The sequence below is a fragment of the Vicia villosa genome, linkage group LG1 (genome assembly GCF_029867415.1).
Source record: "Vicia villosa cultivar HV-30 ecotype Madison, WI linkage group LG1, Vvil1.0, whole genome shotgun sequence".
NCBI classification, from domain to species: Eukaryota; Viridiplantae; Streptophyta; class Magnoliopsida; order Fabales; family Fabaceae; genus Vicia; species Vicia villosa.
In genome coordinates, this window is record NC_081180.1 from 24,423,745 (window position 1) to 24,441,263 (window position 17,519).

The 17,519-nt window shown below is 34.3% G+C and overlaps 1 protein-coding gene across 1 annotated transcript; it reads right to left on the minus strand.

Annotated features, from left to right (window-relative positions):
- Positions 1-583: 583 nt before the first annotated feature.
- Positions 584-1,226, minus strand: LOC131602957 (protein RALF-like 33). The gene has a single exon (XM_058875186.1). The coding sequence runs from the start codon at positions 1,184-1,186 to the stop codon at positions 830-832; it is 357 nt and encodes a 118-aa protein (XP_058731169.1). The 5' UTR covers positions 1,187-1,226; the 3' UTR covers positions 584-829.
- Between the last annotated feature and the right edge of the window lie 16,293 nt (positions 1,227-17,519).

Consider the following 17,519-nt stretch of genomic DNA (forward strand, 5'->3'; position numbering starts at 1 on the left):
TAAAAACTTATCTTAAATAATATCATTAATTAAATTAAATTAAGGACAATTTTAGTAAGTTATTATAAAATATAGTGTCAAAGTGAAATTTTACTTATATTTTGTTACAATTTAAAATTGACCAAATCTTACTTATATTTTGTTACAATTTAAAATTGATCAAAATATATCAAATTGTGCTTTCAAGACATACTTCATTTTTGTTATTTTATTAACTAATGTCATTAAAACCCTAGTTATTAGGACAATTTTTTAAAATAGAAATGAAATTTGGCAAACAAGCTTCTTAATGTACTTTACTTCACCTTAAGGAACTTTCCTCAATATCATTTCAACAATGAAAAAGAGAAAAGGTAGCAAAGAGGAACAAAACACCACCCATACAGATGCCACTCTCCTTCTTTCTCAAGCCACATATCAAAAAGCCAAAACCCAAAAAAGTCACATTTTAGATCCTATACTGTCCACTCCCATTATCATCCCAAAAAAGCACTTATAAATTTCATTTCACATTACCTTTCCAAACAACCAAACACTGCCCAAATTAACTCAAGAAAAAGCACAAACATAAAAAGAAACTACCTTGAATCAACAAGAATTAATAATATAAATTATTGATGATAGTAATCTTCTCAAGTCTCAAATGAATAATAATACAAACAGCATCGAATTTCATTTTATTCAACTCTACTACTTCAATTTCTCTATTCTACTATACTACTACTAGTAGTACATAACAACAAGATCTATTATCATCAATTACAAAATTATATATAAAAAAATAAAAAAATAAAAACAAAGTAAATCAGAGAAAATGGAAATAATAACTTCAACGCCTGCATCGAGTGATGGCACTGCATCCACGGTGGTAGGGATTCGCCTGAGCACCAGGTCGACAATTGTAATACGAAGCACCTCGTCGTGAGCAAGGGACAGTGTTCCTCCTCAGCGCACCATAGCTGATGTACCTAGTTCCTGCTAAAATGCGCCTGTTGCTCTCAGACTCCATCAGAAACTCGGTATCTTCAAGGCTACATTCGGCGATAGATCCACGGCAGCCGATGTTCAACGGGAGGAGGAAGTTGCCGAGATTGTTGTCGGCGAAATCAAAGGTGATGGAGGATGAAAACGCCACGTGGACGGCTAAGATTGCAGAGATAAGAAAGAAGCTGTTTCTGGTTCCCATGGCTGGTTTGTTTACTCGAGTTGAGAATTCTAACAAGAGGCTCTGTTATCGTAATATAAGCAAAAGGTTATTCAAAAATGCCATTGGATTTTGGTCTTATTTACGAATGCTGCCACTTGACTTTAACGTGACTCGCGTTATTGCTTCACACGCGTATATAAATCATATCTAACTTTTATTTAAAAAGATTTTTAATATAAAAGAAAAGAATATTTAATAAGAATTTACAGTTATGCCCCTTATGGTTAATTAAGGGGTTACAGCTGTTTATATAGGAGATGGGTAACAGGGAATAATTTAGTATGCATAATTGAAAATGAAATGAATACAGTTGTTGTAAGGAAAGACAGAGAAGCTAGACTTGTTGAGAGTTGAAACAATTACAGATGTTTTTCTTTTTTCTTCTTTCTTATTATTCCATTATTGAAATAGATACTCTATGATGTGTGCAACAGTGCAAGTGCGCTCCAATAATTTAACTTTACTTTATTCTTCTCACACTACAAGAAATTCGCTCGTTATTCAAAGTTAATTTGCCATGGTTATAAGAACGTGGAAGCCTTTCAAAGTTGGTATAAATGGAGCTAACATCTCGCATTTGATCTTTGCGGATGATCTGCTTATTTTCGGTGAAGCGACGGAGAAACAAGTCTTGTGTTAATGAAACTCTGGAGATATTTTGTAAAATGTCAGGTCAAGAAATCAGCAAAGAAAAATCTAGTATGCTCTTTTCTAATAATGTTCCTAAAGGGGTGAGAGCCAAATTGGCTAATCTTGCGAATATTAAGGAGACAGATGGTTTCGGCAAGTATTTGGGTATCCCCTTAACTGGTAAGGCTATAAGGAAGAATGATTTTGCGTATGTGTTGGATCAGATAGCAGCGAAGCTTACGAGTTGGAAAGCAAGGAATCTCTCCTTTACTGGCAGAGTCACTCTAGCCAAGAGTGTGATAGAAGCTATACCAGTGTATCCTATGATGACAAACTTACTCCATATTTCCTGTATTAAGGATATTCAAAAAATACAAAGAAACTTTATTTGGGGCGATACGGAGACGAAGAGGAAATATCATGTCGTAGGGTGGGATAAGGTTACTATGGCTAAGAAAGATGGTGGACTTGGGTTGCGAGATCTTATTGTCATGAATAAATCGTGTATCATGAAATTGCGTTGTAAAATTCTCAATGGTGATGAGGACTTATGGTGTAGCATCTTGAAGGGGAAGTATCGGCCTGATACGATTAGAAGGAATCTGACAGCGAAGAGTTCGGATTCGAATCTCTGGAAAGCAATTGTGAAAACACATCCCAACTTGTTGGATGTGGGGCTTTGGAGAATTGGCAATGGGCATACGATTCAGGCGTGGACGGATAATTGGATTGATAAAGGGGAGAACATCTGTGAAAGTGGTGTCGTAATTCCGGATTATTTGGTTAATGCTAGAGTAACTGATTTGGTTGGCGAAGATGGATCTAGGAATTGGCAAATCATAGATTGGATTCCAAACAAGCTCAAACTGAGTATAGAGACTATTCTTCCTCCTGTGAATGATGATAGCGAAGATAATTTTATAATTTCGACGAATGAAAATGAAAGTTTCTCCATAGGGCATATGTATCGGGTGATGATGCAGGAGACGGACCACACGACGGAAATAATGTGGAACCTTATTTGGCAGCTGCAGGTTCTGGAGCGAGTGCGAAGTTTTATCTGGCTCCTCAACCATGATAGGCTGCTCACTAACCAGAGAATGTTTGCTACAGGTTTTGGAAATGCAAAGTGCAGGCTTTGTGGGGCTGCTAGCGAGCATACGCTACACGCTCTCCGTGATTGTCGTTTCGCGAAGCAAGTGTGGCAGAATAAGATTCCTATGCATATAACCAATGATTTCTATCATGCAGATATCCATGACTGGATCTTACTTAACCTCTCAAGCAAAAGGATGAATGATTTGGAATGGTGCAATTATTGGGCTATGGGTTGCCATGTTATTTGGGCTTGGAGGAATAAAGAAACTCATGAAGAGAACTTTGTGAGACCTTATGATGTGGGGATGATTATAGAGGGAGGAGTTAAAGACTATAAAAATGCTGTCATGATCAACAAGAAAGTCCTTAACAGGACTATCGAGAATTGTCTTGTAGCTTGGGAGTGTCCGAAGCAAGCTTTTGTTAAGCTTAACATAGATGGTGCTCAAGGGAACAGTATTGCTGCTTGTGGTGGGTGTATCTGGGACGAGCATGGTAATTGGTGTGGTGGTTTTGCAAATTTCATAGGCAAGTGTAGTCCGTTAATGGCGGAGCTTTGGGGAATATATGTTGGCTTAAGAATGGTTAGGGAGCAAGGGTTTACGAAGGTCGAAATTGAGTCTGATTCGAAAGTAGCTATTGATAATATCAGTATGAATAACAAGCTAAATCGTAGGAGCTACAATCTTATTATCCATATTAGAGCTTTGATGGGAGATTTTGAAGAGGTGGAGTTAAATCATATCTTTAGAGATAGTAATGTTTGTGCTCACGTTCTTGCTAAGGAAGGGAAGAATCTTCAGGGTGGTTTCAAGTTCTTTCAAGAGATTCCTGGATGGCTGGATGAAATTGTTGAGAGAGACAAAAATGGTTGTGTCTCTTTGAGATTTGTTGCGTTTTAGTTTTCGCTTCGGGCTTTGGCCCTCATTGTAACCAAAAAAAAAAAGAATGTGGATACTAATTTTGCTTACCATAATTTATTTTGACGTTTTTGTTTACGATAATTTAACCGTAGAAAAATAATTTTGATAAGTAATCATAATATTTTTAACAAATTTTGAGTATTTCTAACCAGTTTACACGAGATGTAATTGGTTATACACATTAAAATAAATCAAATAAATTGAAAAAAATATTTTTTGAGTTGTTGTAATATGTTATCCATTTGTAGTAATCAGTTATATCTGATAGTTACTTTTCTATTATTTGCTGTTGTAACTGGTTAAAAGTTTTGTGTAACCGGTTACGGATTCGGCTTTTTGCTTTTTCTCTTATTTACTTGATGTTTTAGTATCTTAATTATATATATATATGTGGGTTTACTAACGTAGACCCACTTAATTTTATGAAAGTCTATTTTAGCAAACATTAACTACAAAATGATTAAAAACTCAGTTCCAACAAAGGTTTCTTTCTCTTTGTCAACAAAGGTTTTAAGGCATATTCCAACAATCTCCACCTTGACTTTAAACCGTGTTGATACCAATTTAACAATCATCAACATTGCTACTCTCTACCAAGTTGAAACTCTAATCAATAACCTTGATCAAATTCAAACAACCATTGAATCTTGATCTTGCCACTTGCATCCACTTGTTTCCAACTACCCTTTTATTCTTATGTAATTTAACATGCCTACGAGTATGATTTTTCAACCACCTTTGACTCCACCTGTTTTCAAATGCCTCCCTGAAGGTTTTTCTTCTTTTCTTTTGCATTCCTTCAGCCACATTAAAAACATAATATCTAAGGCTAGCATAACCGTCCCTTTGAGAAGTTACAATAACCCTCCTTACCTTATCATGAGTCAAATGATAATCAGAGATCTCTGTAACTGTTCCCTCACTACTACTAGTATCCATAGTAGGAAACTCCACCTCAAACTGAGTTTTTTCCGTTATAGTTTCTACCAGGTTTCTCCTTTGGTTTTCAATATTCTCCCTCTGAAGAATTTCTCTACCAACCAAGTAAGTTATTTTAACCTCAGCTCTTCCCCAAAAACTCAATAACAACTCAGCGGTAACATGCATTTTTATTCCTTGATTTCTGCAAAATTCATTATACTCCTCTGAAACTTTCTCAAGACATTCATAATGCCTTAACCCCAAATCTCATAGTTCTTCCTTGTCATGAAAGCCTCCACTAGTTAATGATGAATGAATAACCACATTTGAACCTTCTAAAATATATAGACCACATATTTTAGACCCTTTAGCAATAATCAATTCATCACGCAAAATCTTCAACACTCCATGTTCAACTCTAGTACAATAGCCTAGATCATCAAACATACTTATCGATAACAAATTTCGCTTGAGTTCTAGAACATACCTCACATTGTGAATAAGAAGTTCACGATCATCAAACATTTTAAGTCTGACCGTACTAATACCTTGAACCTTGAACCTTGAAAGCCTTATTATCACCAAGGCGAACAACTCCACCTTGCACCATCTTCAAAGTTTCAAAGTATTCTATTCTTGGACACATGTGATAAGAGCAACCTGAGTCAATGACCCAACTATCTTCAGTTTCCAAACTCGATACTACTAGTACATCGGCATCCTCATAACTTTCCTCACCCAAGGAAACAACAACTTGAACAAAATCTCCATTGATGTTTCTCTCAGGACAATCTCTTTTGAAGTAACCAATTTTCTGACAATTAAAACATTTTACCTTTGACTTGTTGGACCTCTTTGATTTGGACATCCCTTTACGCTCACCTCCTCCTCTTTGACACATTTAAGCCTTCACCATTATCTTCAATCTTCAAATCTTTCAACTTTGAAAATTCTTTGGATTTTACCGCCGTCTGGACTTTATCCAAAGTAATAGTACCTTCCTTACCATAAAGAAGGGCATCCTTAAAGTGCTCAAAGGATCTGGGTAATGAACTCAATAGGAGCAAAGCCTTGTCCTCATCATCAATCTTCACTTCAATATTCTCAAGATCATCGATAATATTGTGAAATTCTGTAAGTTGTTCAACTATGGATTCATACTCCACCATTCGGAATGAATATAGTTGTTGTTTCAAACACAACCTGTGAGCCAAAGACTTAGTCATATTCAATGATTCAAGTTTTGCCCACATAGCAACCGCAGTTTGCTCCCCGGAGACTTCTCTTAGAACTTTATCCCCGAGCCACAAGATAACGGCACTCCTGGCCTTATCCACCATCTCGGTCTTCTGTACCTGTGTAAGCCCTGTAGGCATCAATGCTTCACTCTTCAAAGCATCGATACACTTCTCTTGAATTAAAATTGCTTGCATCTTAATTTTCCTCAACCCGAAGTCGTTGTTACAAGAAAATTTCTCGATCTCCCATCTAACCATGGTGCTCACTTGTAAACAGTACCTCTTTGCTCCACGCTCACCGCACCACTTGTTGTGAATCTTGTTGTTAATTACGACAAAATTCAATATCAATTTGTGAGGCAAAGAAAAGTAGCAACCAACATAAATGGTCTACAACAATAATTATTTGTACACAGATAATATAACATAATAAGGCGAGAAAAAGACGAAGGTTTGTTTACCCAGTTCATTCAAACGATTTACTCGGGGGGAGAGCAGCTCTCCAATTCACTATACTCAGAAAGTTATTACAAGAGATTACAAATGAGTTACAAGAAAATAGCCTTCACAGTTCCCAAAGAACAAACCCTATTTTCTACCCAAGTGTTTCTCAACCTCTCTAACTTTCAATATAAGAATCACTCAAACCCAAGGTGTTTAGAAGTATTTCTCAATCCTCTTAGATAACTCCAAAGGTTTCCCAAAAACCTTTATCTTTCTAAGTTTTCTCTTGGAATTCCCTGAACCCTTATTCTCCCTTGTTGATGTAAGCTATAAGATTGTCTCACTATAATAATAGAAGAGATACATATTTATAATAGCCAAAATCCAACAAATACATACCAAATCCCAAAAATATCTCCTTAATTGTTAGAATAAAAAATATTATTATAATCTTATAATATCTCTCAAATATTATAAATATCTTATAATATCTCTTAGACTATTATAAATATATATCTTATAATATCTTTTAGACTATTATAAATATATCTTATAATATCTTTTAGAATATTATAAATATCCTATAATATCTTTTTATATTAACTTATATGATCTCCAAATTAATATAAAATATTCTAACATTAATGAATGGATCAATGAACCACCGAATCCGATACCGTAAATCACTCGAACCAGATTACTTTTCGGCTTTCTGAATTCTTGACAATCTCGAAATATGCTTTCTTTCTCTTTGTCAACAAAGATTTAAAGGCATATTCCAACAGTTACAATGTAGTAACATTAGAAATGGTCAAAACAGAAAAATTTATTTGGTATATACATCATTAGTCTCAAACAAAACTCATATTTAAAATGGAAAATGCTACATTCATTCACTATTATCTCTTTTATTTGCAATAAGCTAGAGGAACCAGTTTTACAAGCAGAACTAGTGGAAATTCTACAAATAACATTGAAAGAACAAGGGTTGACTTTTAGAAGTACTAAAGTTTTAAAGCTAAGCAAAATGAGCTATGGATGATAAGATAAGTTAATATATGTGTATGAGGAAATGAAAATTAATAATAACCTATAACAATTATGATAAGAAAACTTATCATACACATCAATTATTGGATCAGTGGATGATAATAATTTATTAACAAGACAAAAAGTCAAGATCGATTCCAAATCCACCAAGCTCCATACTCTCTCCATCTCATCGATAAAATCAAGATCGATTTCAACAACAACTGTTGTGAAAAACGATGTCAAGAACAAAATATAATAGGAATTAGGGAAGATAAGAAGAACACAAGAATTGGTTATAACTGTTATTCTTTTAGTTTCTTTTAAAACAAGATTACAAGTTTACAAGAATAACAAATAACATCTCTCACCCTAAATTAGGATTTGCAGCTTAGCAATGATGAGAAACTAGTATGTTATTTATAATAAAACCTAACATACTAACTAATGAGCTTTTTTAGCAAGGCCTATTACACAAGCCAACTTAATAAACAAGCTAACTTAACAAATTAAGGTTTAAACACTAAAACCTAATTTAACATGCTAACAACCCTAGCATCTTCGACATCTGCATGCTAGACCCATCTTCGACTACAGCATGCACACTTCTACACCAGCATGTGAACAACCTTCGACTTCATGCTTAACTCTGTCGAACTGTCGAACCAAGAAGCTACCCTTCGACCATACTAGAGTTCGACCCAATATCTCACAACAACCAACAACAATATATCCGCCTTGCTTCTTCTCTATTGATCCAGTCTAAATCGGAGCCACCACCGCTCTTCACACAATCACCGAAGCATCACCTCTCACCAGCGACCATCTCTCTTTCATCATCAAACTATTTCTCAATAACGTCATTAGATATGCCGCACATCACATTTTTCCCTTCGAAAATAGTCCTAAACAAGTAGGTGAAGTTTATTTGAAATGCTTCAATGACTTCTCATCACTGCCACTAATTTTTACACGCCTTTTATATCCTTACTCGTTCAATTTGAATTTGTTTTAGATAATTTTCTATGATTGTTGGTACGCAAGGGCTTTGTGTCACTAGTTGATGCATAATGATATGAGGAATTGTAATGTTGTGTGCCTTGGTTGTTGTTTGTGAGAATTTTTTGTATTTGTTTGAATCATATCTCTGCATTTTCTATGTTTAAATTAAATATAATATTTTGTTAACTGTTTGAATCGTCTCTCTCCATTCTCTACCTGGGTTCACTGTTTAATTAAAAATATTTTTTAAAAAATATTTTATTCCACCGATCTTGCCACGTCATCATTCGTGACTTTCAGCCTCAAAGACCTGTTTGAAATTTTTTATAGAAACCATTCTTTAAAATAAAATTTTATAGAAAACTAGTGTGATACCCGTGCGTTCGCACGGGTATCCGTCGTGTTTGCGCATTTGGTTGAGGATAATAAAAGGTATTAGTGAAAAACTAAATTTTAGTTAAAATGAGTAAAGTTATAAAATTATTAATATTAACAAAATTGAATATTGAAAAATAAAGTCATTAAGAAAAGAAAGATATATAATTAAAATATAATTAAACTGATAATTGATTTAATTTTGGAAAATTAAAATATAATTAAACGGATACATATGTCATATAAATATTTCAAAGTACATATATTTAATTTTTTTAATAAAAGAAATATAATGGTATAACAAATGACAGATGCTAGTAGGGACTCGTTTCCATATTCGATGTTTAAAAAATGCACATACTCAAACCCATATTCGCGTAGGTACCAACGTTTGAGCTTGTTCCCGTCTCCTATAAGCCATATTCGCGTATTACCAAAAAAAAATGGTTTCAAACATGATAGCTATCCAACTATTTCAAATAAGCCAAAATTAATATTCCTTCGAGTTGGGCAAACAATCACGTTCTCTTTCTAATTTAAGCTGAAAATTTCATCATTCATCTTACTACCAAGTTCCATGTGTAATCAATTAATTATTCTATGCATAAATAATTGATACAAATTTGTGTAATATATTAAGATTGAAATATTCAAAAGTATAAAGCATTTTGTTGATAATAAAGCATTTTCTCAAAAGAAGGATTCTGTCCAAGTTTAGCATTACAATTTTCACCATTATCTATGTCAGTTTCACGGAATGCAGGAGCCCGGTATTCTCTTAGCTTAGCATCCATAAAACAGTGAGAACACCATGTAACCCGTGAAAGCAGTGAAAGCAGTGAGAACACCGAGTAAACAATACCGAAAGACAAAGCCTCTCATTAACTAACTTTCCTTAGATTGTAAGGCGTTACCAAGACAATAAAATCCTTGCCATCACCCCATGGTGCTTGATAGTTCCATGATCCTATCAGTGCTCTAATAATTCCAGCAATGTTGATTCCAAGTGATTAACAACTTATATTTTTTGAGACTATGCCCAAATCGGGATTGGTGAAAAAGTGCAGTGGATTAAACTGATTCAGTTGTGGCTGGAACTTGTGATAAGTAACCTCATCTTCCCGTGCCAACATATACTGTGCAATAATTTTATGACTTACACTGCATTGAAACATATAGCAAATGTTATTTTATTAAGTAATCACCGGAGATGACTAACATGACAAAATAAAATTGGGTTGTTACATGAAGTGCCTTTGGAAAAACTAAAACATCACTTTGAGGTAAAACAACATCACCCAACTCCATGGATTCAACAGACCTTTGCAATACTAAGTACAATGATTTCACTGACTCAGAAACCTTGCATCAGAAACGGTCGGGAGAATTTAAAAAATGATTCAGGGAAAAATTAATAAACAGGAAGCTGTATTAAAATGGAGTTTTACCTGGTTTAACCCAATAAAAGCAAGTTTTTATAATCCTTTGTGATCTCTTATTTCTTCTTGGCGTTACATTTGAAGAGGTGAAAGTATTGAAACTCTCATCTGATTTAGTTTTTTCTGTCTTTGAGTCCTGCACTTGGCCTTGTTAAAGTTCGCAGGTGATGATAAAATGTAATCAACATTGTAAAAATAACTAAGCAAGAGCAAGGATTGTACCGTTTGTTCGTCTATTCTTTTCGTGTCACTAAGAAGATCTCTGAAAATACTAATGAAGGGAGTTGCTCCAATTCCTAATCCTATGAGGAGCAATACATGAAACAGTAGTAGAAGTTCATAAAGGTGAGGGGAGTCACCGATAGCATTTCCCAATAAAGTTCGTGGAGAATGAGAAGCTCTGTTCTCATCACCATATGATGACTTATCCTTACATTCACAATCTTATAATAAGTAATTGAAAAATGATCAATTGATAGTATCGATGTACCCTTCGACATCCTAAATAATTAAAAACCAAAGAGTTTTTCAGTTTTGACATAAAGAAAAAGAAGCTTGAAAAATACCAAGTATCCATTGAATGGTTCTGTTTCAAATTATTCTGCCTGAGAACATAAGAAGAATTCTGGCAAGAAGATTTCCTATTCAGATTTTTCTGAGCATTTGCCTTAGCAGGCAGATTTGATTTCGTGTCGAGATGCTCTTTTTGGTTCATCAAAATTCTGCCCACCAGTAGAACTCAAACCTTCTCTTCTTTGAACATTTACCTTGAATATCTTGTCAAGTTGATCAAGCTGCACAAATGGAACAATGATTATTTAGAATCCAACAATGACACTACATCTTGGTCAAAAAAAAAACAATGACACTACATCTAATAATAATACTCAACTGTAGTAGCATTCTGATGTTACTCATCCCTTTTCACAACACTTCTAATCTTGCCTCCATTGTTTCAGGCATGATTGTCTATTTCTGTGAATTGCTGATCCCATCACATATCGAGCAGGTCAGACCATTTAATGTGAACTCAAAAACATAAAATGCAGAAAAGATGAAATAAAAACAAATATAAGATAAAGAGTGTAATTTCAAAAATTAAAGGCAAACACAAGATTTTATAGTCCATAGAGCTAAGGTCCTTCATACCCTTCTCTTTCCACTCAGAATCTGTATAACATCATTCCCTTACACAATTCACTTCTCATTTCCTCTTCTCAGTCTCAGGCATGTGGATATTCCCATTTTATCCTTCTCTTAACAAAAAGTCTTCACAATATAGGCTTGGACAACTGATGTGAAAGGTGTTGATCTACTTAAAAAATATTACAAACAAAAAATATCAACAAATGGATATAAAATGTTTGTTTATCAACAAATGACTATTTGTATGTTGAGAGGAACTAAATATTCAGATGTGAATATGTAAATAGAACGCAGTCGGTGAAAGAATAGTCAAGTATGGGATGATAATTGTTATTAGGAATATAGGCTGGGTTTCCCCTGTGTTGGCCCAATTCTCTTCCCTTCCCTTCTGTCAGAATTCGGTTATGAATTCGATTATGAGTTGTCTCTAAAAGAATTAACTAATTATGATTCTCTAATCCTAAATATTGTTCAATTGAAAATATAACCTATGGCCATTCTTTTAATGTGAGACCACCAACTCCTCCATTTAATCCTGAAAATGGAGATCTGGAATCTAAACGATCAAACATATCAAAAGGTAAAATGTGGTATAAGTGCACAGCCATGTCAGCCAATTAAAGTTAAAGATGACAATAGACCCAACGACAAACACGTAGAGAATCAAAACACATGAAGTTTTGACGGAAGGCTCAACAGTTCCACAAGTTAAACTTGAAACAAATAACAATATCCATCACTCAGTCAGCTTACAGTAGAAAGCTTGGATAAAGCACAAGCATTTAATGTAGTCCTATTGCATGTATTATATGCATAGCCAAATTTCAAATCTTCAAATATTAAAAATAGAAGAATCATGCAGAGAATATACATGAAGATTTCTCTAATACACAAATGAAAAATGTACTCATACCCCATTTTTAGATAATGGCTTCAAAGGGGCTTGATATATCCTTGCAAGCCCAAAGTCAGTAACTTTAACAACTTCATGTTCCTCCCCGTCACCCATAACATTTGTGTAGAGAACTCGTTAGGAAAATCAGTGCACAGATAAAAGATGGACAAATAAATTTAAACTCAAATGTCTACTTCTAGGGATAAAATTATTAATCATATCATGATACGGTGGCAAAACTCGTACCAATATATTTAATGGCTTCAAATCTCGATGTATTATCTAATTACTGGAGGGAAAGTATAATAATACAATAAGTCAACATGAAGAAAACAAATAAAAGGAACCATCTTCAACTTCACAAAGAATAGACTAACCTGCGCAGATAGTTCACTCCATTGAGCAGCTGCCATAGTATCGATTTAACAGTGTATTGGTTAATTGCTTGGTTGACCTTATCTCTATGATGTCTTATTATTTCCTGCCATTCAAGATTGCAATATTTACACTCAGCTAACTACAAGAAACAATTCCTTGCTGCCTACATATGTTTCTTCCCATAGAAAATCACACACTTTTTAAGACAATGTGATTTGCCTCTAGTAGAATTCATGTACTTAGTAATGCATTCTTAAAATTCATTTTATGAGTCGACTGTCAATTTTATATAGAACCTTGAAAACTAAGCAACCATTCAATGATAACATTAATTACAACCTAATCTAAGAATAAAATCAATTCAAGATAACATGAATTAGGAACTTGTTTCCTCAATATCATTAACTTGCTCAAACCCTAGAGGATAAAATGTGATTGGCTACATCTCAATGGAAAATTTCTATGCTATAGAATACTGCCTCCAATCAAACTCCATCCAACTCTCCTGAACAGTACCTTTAAGACCGGTTTCCTACATTTTTGTTGTCTGCATTGTAAACAAACATTAAATTATCACATTTACAATTACATTACCTTTCAAATAAGCTAAAAGCCACACTAAACATACAGTGAAACCAAACACTTCCTTATGTACAACGCAACATCAGTAAACTTCACCTTCCTGGATTAGCCATGGGTAATGGATTCAGGGCTTCAAAGCATCAGAGATATGGTAGGCTAGTAGTGGTATGTTTGAGCTAGAACAAAATAAAAAAATTAGAAAACTCAAATTAAAGTGCTTGTAGAAAACATACTTTAAAGTAAAGTCCTAGTTTCTCGTTAGATTTGGGATCTCCATAGCAGACAGCAAGCAGTTTTTCTACCTTAAATTCCTCAGAGCCACATGAATCCTTATGAATCCAAGGACACAAACTTTTTCAACAGCCAGACATTAGAAAATCAAACCACACAACAGAGATCAACTTCACACACATATCAATAATTGAACATATTTCCCTAAATTGAAAAGACGATTCAATTCTCTATGCCTGACTGTTAAATTAGGAGGTCGATATTTTGGATTTCACAACATTAATAAACATTTGAAATGTTGACATCAATTGAAAATCAAACCATACAATACATAGATCAATTTCACACATATCAATAAGGAACACAATAAAACCCTAACTCATGGCTGATTGAAATGAAATTGCGCTCCCAACAAAGGGAAAACGCGTAGCGTGCTCATTAGACATTGTCTCCTGCATCATTGCAACTCACATAAGTCAAATCATGATTCTTGAGAATTGAAAAGAACAAAGGAAATCGGGCATAAAAAAACACAACTTACAGTAGGTGGAGTTGGTTTGACAGAACGATGTGCTCATGTCCTGTCATTTATTTGCAAGATCCATTGCGACATGCGGATGACCAGTCAACAAAGAAGCTGATCTTTCACTGGTGAGGTAAAAGAATTCCTTGCTGCCAAGACATTTCGATGTTCTGTACAGAGCCGCTTTGGTGATATGGGGTCCCCATTTTGAGATGAAATTATGAACAAAGAATATGTATTAGGCGTATAAACGAATACGGGAAATGTGTGCGTCGTTTTAGAAAACAGCAACAACTACTCGACATGGTATAATCCAACAAAAGCATCCCTAAGAATAAAAAAATATAACCATTAAAATATTAAGCTGCAGACACGTGTCGCCGCTATCCCACTATACTTGTGGTAAACAATAATGCAATCATCCGGACCTCGTCGACAGTAATTCAAGTGGCCTTGTCATTTCAACATTGAAATTGAAATAACATAACATCAATATTCAATGCAAAAAACATGTCAGTAACCAAACTAAATTGCTTATGCATCCCTTTGTGGTAGTTGCAGTAGAAGCCTATTAAAAAATAGGCATGTGAATGATCAAAACTAACTTGCAAACTCCAAACAGTAAACTTAAACAGCAGAAAACCTACATGTTTGAATAATAGCACCAGAAAATTTTACAGTTTCACTAAAGTGAATCTCATTGAGTTTTCCTTATCACACAATCAACCAAATTATGAGAACTTCCATCATAGAAGAATATAGTTAATAACAGTTTTAACATAGATAGAGAGAATAAAAACAGGAACCCCATAATTAACTGCTCAAGTGGTTATAGGTTACTCATTAAAGCTTAAAGTTTAACTCAACAAAAATAATTGACATGATAATTATAGATCTTATAAAATTAAAAAATACAGTGCAAGAGGTAACATTCTTTAATCTTAAAATATGATGAAAGATTGGTGTTCAAAGAGAGTCAAATAAAAGGTACCCGTCGCAGAGTGTAGCTTATCTTCAACGTGTTCTTCATGGAAGATCAATACAATTAGTTAAACATTGTTTCAAGCAAAATTGGAATTTACTTCAGTACTTTGACATGTATGAAAGTCTTCGTCAACGAAAAACCTATCCAAATCTAATGTCGTTGTTTCTATCATCATCTCATGTTCACTCAGATTGAAGAAAACCAAATACAATTCTTCTGAATACCAATACAACAGCATAATTGTTTATTATTAGACATAGAAAATAAGCATCAAAGCATATACTACAATATAAGCATGTTCTACACTTTGATGTTTTGATGTGGCAACAAACATTTTCTTCTTGTCGCAACCCATGAACGAATCCCGCTTGAGTTAGCATTAACTGCACGATTGCCAATTTGTATTATGAGTAATAGAAACAAAAAACAACAATTCTCCATAGCAACACAGAAATCCAAAAAGAATATAAAAGTCACAAAAATATCCATAAGAAACCAAGTAAACAAAACCCAGAAATTTCCTTCTCAAAACACATAACCCAAGGCGATCTAACCGAAAAGGCGACACATATAAAGACAATCTTCTTGTCAATAAGCTCTGGATGAATCTTAATAACCTACAACATACATTCAAATCTCCAAAATCAAACATGACCCTAAAAATATGAACACTCACACAAAAAACAATTAAAAAAACTTACAATATCTCCGGCTATGTAAAACCTTTGAGCGGTAAACAAATAGATCTTTGTCTTCAGATTCGAAGAACTCGATAATCCTGACAATAAAATCAGGTTTATCATCTTCAGCCTAAAACAACATTATTTAGAAAACCAACACCGTAAGAAAACCATCAATCAACAAAACATATAAAACCCTCAAACCCTAAATCTTCAACATTAAACATACCTTGAGGCAAATAGCGACGTCGGTGGAAAAATATGTAGTGGAATAGAACCGGTGGGCGAAGGAGTATTAGGTAGAAGTGAAGTGGTTTTGATGTCGGAGCAGCGGTAGAAACACACTGTGTTATGTTAGGCTATGAGAGCGGTGGTGCTGTTGTCGGGTGTCATAGGGGGTTTGATCTCTCAAAAAGTTAGGTTTAATTAGGTTTAATGTGGTGAGGAGGAAGAAGAATAGGGGTAAGGAAGAAGAAGGTAAAGTCGTAAGCAAGAGAGATAGAGAGAGAAAAAGGACGAGGTCGAGAAAGAGAAGGTACACAGATTAATGAGTGAGAAACTGTTTTTGAATTTGGAAGAGAAACAGTTTGTGAAACTCTCCTAGAAGGAGTTGTTGTAAAACAGAGTGCTGAATGCTTAAGCTATACACGTGGCTTAATATTGGGCAAGAAGGGCATTTTTTGGTTTTTCAAGATCAGTTAACTTTCTTATATTGTAGATAGGGGTGTAATCGGATCGGTTTGGACCGGTTTTTGATCAAAAAAAGGTCCGAACCAATGATATTTCTATCGGTTTGGTTTGGTTCGGTTTTCAACATTTTTCAAAAATGGAACCGAACCAAACTAACTGGTTTGGTTCGGTTTGGTTTGGGTTGGTTGATCGGTTTACAATGTTTATTTTTTAAAAATATTATATTCATCTGTCTATTCTCCATTATCGTGTTTTTTTTGTGTATTTTATGCTATTATTTTTTAAAATAATACATTTCATGTTATATTTTTTCATACAAATTACAAGTTGCTCTTATTCCATATGAAATAGTGACATGATTTCCATTGCATCATAAAATAAGTTCACTCAAATATAAAAGTTAACACTTAACATCAGAATCTTGAAAAGGGATTTCAAAGCTTAACATATAGAATATAACAAAACACACATCCATTAGTACGTTTCACATCTCAGACACGAATCAAAACTATTTTGTAACAAGACTTGAATGAATTTTGTTGAAGAAGAAAAAAAGGTACAAAAATATATGAAAATTAACAAAGAGAACTTGAACACGGAGAAGACCATCATATCATATCAGAATGACGGTAGTGAAAGGAACAATGGTTGTGGGCAGCAAGAGCAACAGTTATGTGAAAGCATATTTTTTGTGACTTATGGTTTCTAGTTTCTATGCTTTAGAGTTTGGTTCTAGGTGCATGTTTTGCTTAAAGGAAGGAAGTGTAAACAAAGATGGATAATAGTTGGACCGATTAAAAATTTGAGCTTAATGATGGATTGAATAAAATATTTAGAGCGTCATTATTTCCTTTGGTTCGGTTTATCGGTTTGGCGGTTCCTAAAAACTAGAACCAAGAACCGAACCAAACCACATCGGTTTTTATTGGTTTGGTTCGGTTTTTGAACCAGTCCAATAATAATCGGTTTTATTTCGGTTTGGTTTGGATTGGATTGTCGGTTTAATCGGATTATTTTGATCCGCTTACACCCCTAATTGTAGATAAAAGTGAAAATCGCTATAGAACCAATAGCATATTTAACCTTAAAAAAAACTATATCGA